Consider the following 7,524-nt stretch of genomic DNA (forward strand, 5'->3'; position numbering starts at 1 on the left):
ATCAAGGCTTGCCATTGCTACGTTTAAAGTTTTAATTGCGCTTAATAATGATTTCTTCCATACACAGTTATTCAATTCCTACTATTAGTTCACGCTCTCCCTATATATTTTATATATCGTGTTCAAATTTTCAATCGTTTGTGGGGAGAGTAGTTATCGACCATGTCAGCCGTCATCTATGAAAAGGTACCCCAACATAGAGTCGAGTTAACATGCCTTATATACTAGTGAATTGTAATTGTAATTTTGTAGTGGTAGATACGCTACAGTACTCCCCCACCAGAATTATAGCTGTGATAGAATTCGATGAATGGATGCCACTAGTTGATTCATTGCTGTTTTGTGCGAAGCCGGGAGAGCTGTATTAAGATCACCCTTTTTTTTTTGAGTGCTGAATGTGAGAGGTGTATTAACTTCACGGTTGTAGTCGCTCCTGTGTTGCCGTTAGCAGTCGAGTGTATGCAAGCCAACGTTGTGTGTGATCGAGATGAGACTGAGTAGCAACTGCGTGAGGAGGTGGATAATGATGCAGTCACAAGTAGCAAGTCAACTGTTCAATGTGGACCATCCAACGAAGTAGGCGTTACTGCCGATGTAGGCGTATCCAGATCAAAGTGGGCGTTTTTGCCAAGGTAGGCGTGTTCACATCACGTCCGAAGGTCACCAATGTGGGGAGAGTAGTTACAGACCATGTCAACCTTCATCTATGAAAAGGTACCCCAACATAGAGTCGAGTTAACATGTCTTATATACTAGTGAATTGTAATTGTAATTTTGTAGTGGTAGATACGCTACACGTTAATAAAATACTTTTTATTCATCCACTCAAGTTCAAATACATTTTTTCATACTTGTAGTGGATGACACTTGATGTTAATACAGTTTTTTCAAATATTAATTCGTTAATTAAATTTAATTAATTAATTTTAGTTTTATATTGGAGAAAAAATTCTAATTATTTAATAAAAAGTAACTGGAATAAAACTTATCTTTGTTGACCTAAGCAGGAATTGATTTTTAAATTTTTTTTACTTGTGTTTTTCTTCTTAAAGCAGCAATTATCAAAAGAGAGGGAAAAACATGGTGACATTCTTTCCAGATTCTTGGAAATCTATTTTCTTTAAAACTTGCAATTCCTGGGATTCACACCTCAACCTCACCGCACCTGTTTTTATCTCCGCCTTTTATTATCTCATCTAAATTTCTCTCCTATCAAGGAAACCCACTTTTAACCATTCTTATAATCAGTTGAATTTTTCTTTCTGAATAATTCTGTTTCAGGATTGATGATTGTTCTTCATTGTAGAACAGGAACTTATAGTATGTCTGTTTCTGTGGTATTAAATAATTTTATTTAACTTTTTTTTAATATTTTTATGCATATAAAAAAAGAAAATTTTTTTATTTTCTTTCATAACAAATATTTCAATATTTACTTTGTACTTCTATACCCCAAGTAGCACAGAGATATTGTAACAGCTTTAGTCTACATCGACCGACATTGTCAATATTGGCGAAAATCGACATTGTGTGTACGATATTGTACGATTTCGGTCGATTTCACATTAAAAGTCTGTTTGTAAAACTTTTCATTTTAAACTTTATTGTGTTCTTAAATCAAAATTAATCATTCAAAAGACAAAACATGACGTCAAATTGTTATAATTCCAAAAAATAAATTTAAAATATAAATTTAGAGATATCCGAAATGCTGAGAGATATCGATCGACGTTCCAAAACGTTTTTACAATATCGAACAATATTGTTTCGCGATATTGAATATACGTTATAAAAAAATTTGGAACTTCTTATATAATTTTCGTGAATTACTGGTTGGGGAATAATGAACAGCTGTAAAAATATTTTTTTTTCTTGGAATCATTCACGCATTCAGTTTTACTCTATGTTTTGTCATAACGTTCATAAAGTTTATAAAATTTCGACTTTTTGAGATGAACCTAAAATTTTGAGGAACTATGTTATGTTGTTGCTATGTGCGGATACTTGGGATTTAATGAAACTAAATCAATACAAATTTGGTCAGTTACTACTAAAATGACAAGAACATAAAAATAGGTATGGTAGTGGTCACTTTAAGGAAATATTTAAAACATTTTTCCTATTTATTCGTGTCCTTTAATTTTAATGTACAAAATATTGTAGAAAATTGCTGCGTTACCATTGATGGACTTCAAGTAGCTATTTTATTTTTATTCTTTTAGTTCACTGTAAAAACCTTTGGTGTATAGCTGACCCCATATTTGGTGTTGAGATAAACTAAATGCATTTTTTAGTACAGAACTGTAATTATCGTGAAATAAATTATATAAAATATACAAAATAACAAGTGTTTGAAAGAATTAATAAAAATGAGCTTGTTTCTTAAACTGAATGCTTTAGAAATGAAGTCATTAAATAATTCTAATGCGTATTAAAATATGCGTTGTCAGTTTCCAAACAGCAAAAAATGAATGGATGAATAAATAACGCTATAACAGTGAAAAAGTAAGTAAAAAAAAAAGGTACTACAAGCACTGTAGAAAATTTTAGTTTACCTCAATACCAAAAAAATGGTTTTAACTACACACCAAAATTTTTTTACAATGTTCTTTAAAGCAACTTTCCTATGAATAAAACACAATAAAAGAAATATTTAGAATATCTTCATGTGTTACATTTTAATAATTGATAATAAACGTGCTTTGATGAAAATAAATTAGGACTAAAGCAAATCTCTTGCATAGATTATTTCCTATCAGGATGCGATTGGGAACAGCTGTGGCACGCAGCATTAAGTAAGCTTCTCACGAGGCATATATAAGAATTTAAATCGAACTTTTGATTTTTATTTGACAGAAATCAGAGATTGATCATGAAGCATCTATCTACGTTTATTCTTTTTTTGGGACTTGTTTGTATAGCAGTAAGTGACTATGTTGTTTCTGAATTATTTTATTTAAAGTATCTGACTAGGTGAAAATCAGCAATTTCGATTTTTAAAAATAAAAAAAAAATTCTTAGCTTTCTGAATCTTCTTAAACTTATGTTCTTCGATCATTAGAATCGAAGTTGCAGCTGTTTTTTTTCTTTTTTCTTTGCTTGCTTACAAACGAAGCAGAATACCAATTACATACTTTAAATGCATTTTCAAAAAAAAAAAAAAAATTTTTGATTTTAAGACAATCTTTTTATGTTAACGCAAACTACAAAAAAAAAGTTTAATATAGAATTCTTAGAAAATTCGTATGTAGATTTTATAAACTGATAGCTATGTTTTGAACTAAAAGCTCAGGTCTAATTCTGAATTTATTATTTTTATCATGCTTTAAGTAAGAATGTTTAGAGTTTTTGTGTGAAAAATCAATACTGAAAAATATATTTAGACCTATTACATTGTATAGTTAATACTTTTTAAAAGATTTTAGCTCGAAACACAAGTAATCGTAATACTGATCTAGGGAAAAAAATAATTTTGATATGTATGCATCACAATTTTGTTTAGAGATTGTGGTGGGACATTAAGAACGTGACATTTATATTGAAATTTGACCTTATTTTAAGAAAAATATTTTTCTCATTGTACAGCATTTATTTTATATTTATAACGTTCAGGAACTCTGCTTATCAAAAATAAAACTAAAATTTTAATTAAAGTTATTTTTATAAAAAAAACTTGTGTTGAACTCATTCAGATATACCTAAGAAATGTGTAACTTTGCAAATATATCTCAAAAAGTATAACCATATTTATTGGAATAATTCGATGAAATGTGATTGTTTCGAAACTGTAGGTTTTAAATATAAATTAAATATATTGCAGCAAAATGTCTCAAAAAGGATAAACTATTCACTCAAAAAAGAGAAATATAATCAAATTTATGAAATATTTAATGTTAAAAAATGCACATAAATATTGAGAAATAAATATTTTTGTCATACGATCGACAAAAAGCAACCCTGTTCAGGATTGTTCACATCCTTCTCCCAAAAATAGCGAAAAAGTAACGTTGGTTACCACGTGATGAAGGCTGAGCCAAGCCAAGTGCCAACTCCTGGTGAACGAACTATACGCTTATCTTCACCTCTGCCTAAGCATCCCTGTTTTTCACACTAAAAATAGCAATCCCAATCCATTTTAAGTTTTTCTCTGTATGACTGTAGGGATCACAATGTTTTAAAACATATATTTTTTTTTATATGAAACCTATTTAACTTGTAGGTTGCTGAATTAGGCAAAAACTGCAGCACATCGTCTGATTGTGACGAAGATGAATGCTGTGTCAATCTCAGTGCCTTTACTACGAACAGATGTCGGAAAATAAGACAGGAAGGTAAGCATATCTATATCAAGATAATAGAAAGAAAATCAAAACGGAACTCATTTGAAATTACACAGTTTGAATTTGAAATTATGTTAAAACGGCAATTATTTTTTTTAAAGCAATTAATAAGCAATCCTATGACATTATGTTTGGAATAACTAGTTTTATAATTGCGTGCCGTGCAAAAATATTCTGATGCGTTTCAATATTTTGTTTATTCTCTCCAGCTATTAAGATTACTCGTTAGTAAGAGAAATTGACAGAATCCGAAATTTAAACAAGATCGTTTAGGTTGTTTTGCTCTTGAGTAATAATACTATGACTACTAAGAGCTACTAAGAACTAAGAACTACTGGATAATAAGAACTACTGGACCAATTTTAATGAAATTGGATATGTACATACATTGATATAATACAAAACAAATAACCATTCAACAATTGTAATACACGAGCATGATCGCGCGTAGCACCAGTTGGAGTCGGAAGGTTTGAAACAGCGGTTGCAGAATAAACAAATAAAAATGGGTTAATAGGAGGTAGGGTCCCTTCTTACATATATACAGGCCTTGCAGCATGATTTCATGCTTGAAATAAGGCAGTTTATCATTTCCTGTGGCAATTGGTCAGACTCGTTCAGCAACGGTATTTTCATTCTCTGGATGGTTTTCGGAGGTGGTAGCGGATTGCAGTTGCCCTCTTCAAAGCATCCCAGACGTGCTCTATAGGGTTGAAGTCTGGAGATTTGGCTGGCCAATCCATCCTTCAGATATCCTCACTCTCTAGAAATTCGTTGACCTGAAGAGCTCTATGTGGCCTCACGTTATCGTCCATTAAAATGAGCTTAAGGGCAAAATGCATCCCTGAAAAAGCGGACATAGAGCTCCAAAACCTCATCCTTACATCTCACACCAGTTACAGAGCCTCTTTCAAAGACAAGGAGAGGTGTGCGACCATCTAACATGATGCCTGCCCAGACCATTAAACGTGCTGCTCCATAATGGTCGATTTCGCGGACATTGGTGGAGGGTAGGTAGCGGGTCCCTGGTTCTCTACATATGAAAATACGTCGAGAATCGGTGCTTAGGCTGAACCGGGGCTCATCAGTGAAGAAAACGGTCGCCCATTAATCCATACTCCAATCTCTATGCTCTCTGCACCATGCTTCATGGACTATTCTGTTCATAAAAATGAGCGGAACGCAAACAGTAGGTCTTCTTCCAAACAACCCTCTCTCACGAAGTAGTTTGGAAACAGTCACCCTTGATACACGGGTTCCTGTGGCTGCATACAAGTCACGAGAGAGCTGAGAAGTTGTAGCCTCTCTGTTACGCCCCGCTTTAATGGACAAATGGCGATCTTCCCTGCCCGTCGTGGCTCTTGGACGACCTTGTCCATGCTTTCTCTCGATGGATCCGGTATCCAGGAACAGTTTCTATAAGTTACACACGATGCTGGGCATGAAAATGAATTCTTTAGAAATCTGAACCTGAGATTGGCCTGCTTCTAGCCTCCCCACAATTTGCCAACTCATTCCATCATCTAAACGTTGGAGGTTATTCATTTTTACTGTTACAATGTTGAATGTAACCTATTGCTTCAAAATAATACCAAGAAATTCACTAAGGTGTACTAGCGGATGAAATGCATCTTATAAAGCCTGTTTCTCTACTTGCTCAACCTGCACGCACGTGTACGCTTGCGTATTTGATGTACAAGATTCGCATTTTAGTTTAGAAGCAATGGTTTTACAATCAGTTTAGTTCTTTTCATGATATTCGATAAAATATGCAACTTCTCTTAATTTATTTCACCAGTGTATTTTAAAAAGGTTTTCATTATTTAAGAATTAATTCATCAATTCTGTTCAATTCTGTTCGTTTTTTTTTATATTTAAAATTGCATAGTTTGTACATTGCATAGATTCTCATGTTGTTTCCTCTTTATCTGTATTTAAATATGTAACACATTTAATATTTTAGGGGATTTCTGCTTTACAAAAGAGCACACTCACCATGACGATGAGGGTGTCTATCGATTTATGTGTCCTTGCGTTGAAGGGTTAGACTGCGTACCCGAAGAAGAATACGAAAAAGATGGGGTATGGAGTTTCTTTCTTTTATTTTGATGAAAAACCAGATCATTAAATATTAATTAATAACTAATGATTTTTGATACAGAAAATAACAGCATCAATCTCTTGGACCGATTAGTTCTTAATTTGGTATAAATGAGAAATATAGCTTAGTCGAAGAAAGCTTTAATGGATATTTTTGAGAAAAAAATTTAGAGTCTTCGAGGGAAGAACGATTGGTTGATTTTGGAGAATTTAGTGGATGAAATTATTTGATTGATTTCAGAGTCGAAGAAAGTTCCAAGGATATTTAATTTGAAAAAAAAAAATCAACAAATTACCTAGGAAGCTTGCCTCTTAGCAGAACACCAAGAAAGCGAAAGCTAGGACGGAAACTGTCTAAGTTAGGGATTATAGATATCGACATTTTAAAGCTTGTGTGCAATAACTGAAGACAAAGCATAATATCTGGTTCTTATTGTCAAACTTTTAAACATAATTTACTTTTTTTTTCTAATATTCATTCCTAATTTACATCCTTTTACAAAATTATTTGGCACTTAAAACCTTCATTCACTAAGCTCTTCAATGGAATGAACATAGAAAGCAAATAAAAAACGACTTTGTTTGGTTTCTTACATAGCGTGGGGTAAAGACCGGGTGGTTGTTTTCAACCTCTGCTCTCCTATCTAAATTGAATACAGTACGCATGCGCCACTGTTGTCTTCGGATCATCATTAAACATGAATCCCCGATTTTCGTCAAGTATCTATTAGTGTAGTTTTAGTCCAACATTAGCAACCAAACTGGATGGTTTCGCCAAGTAGACGCACTCTAATTGTTTAACATTTGTTCTCCGACCTTAAATTGCATGACAAAAGTTGCTTGATTCGGCAAATTCAAACATTCTTTATAAAAGTGACCATTAGTTTTGTTGCACTCAGCTTTTATTATAACTGAAATAATCCATATTTCCTTTTCAGGTGAAAGTTATCCGTAACTCTAAGTGCAACGCAAAGAAAGCAGATGAATGAAAAACGTCTTTGCTCTAAATCAGCGTATCAGCATAACAATGAGTGTTAAATGTTAAAGCAACAATAAAAACATTAATAAACTTTTTTTTAAAAAA

General features: G+C 32.8%; 1 protein-coding gene across 1 annotated transcript; it reads left to right on the top strand.

Annotated features, from left to right (window-relative positions):
- The first annotated feature begins 2,766 nt into the window (after window positions 1-2,766).
- LOC107446828 (toxin CSTX-20) lies at window positions 2,767-7,524 on the top strand. Its single transcript, XM_016061631.3, has 4 exons — window positions 2,767-2,923; window positions 4,220-4,331; window positions 6,304-6,422; window positions 7,379-7,524. Exons 1-4 carry the CDS (start codon window positions 2,873-2,875, stop codon window positions 7,427-7,429), a joined length of 333 nt encoding a protein of 110 aa, XP_015917117.2. The 5' UTR covers window positions 2,767-2,872; the 3' UTR covers window positions 7,430-7,524.

This window comes from Parasteatoda tepidariorum, chromosome 5, assembly GCF_043381705.1.
Source record: "Parasteatoda tepidariorum isolate YZ-2023 chromosome 5, CAS_Ptep_4.0, whole genome shotgun sequence".
NCBI lineage: Eukaryota > Metazoa > Arthropoda > Arachnida > Araneae > Theridiidae > Parasteatoda > Parasteatoda tepidariorum.

Excerpts from the sequence above, each read along its gene's own strand:
- LOC107446828 (XM_016061631.3), top strand. The coding sequence starts at position 2,873 with ATGAAGCATCTATCTACGTTTATTCTTTTTTTGGGACTTGTTTGTATA. Across the intron at positions 4,332-6,303 it reads TCGGAAAATAAGACAGGAAG|GGGATTTCTGCTTTACAAAA; the intron begins GTAAGCATATCT and ends TTAATATTTTAG. Across the intron at positions 6,423-7,378 it reads AAGAATACGAAAAAGATGGG|GTGAAAGTTATCCGTAACTC; the intron begins GTATGGAGTTTC and ends TTTCCTTTTCAG.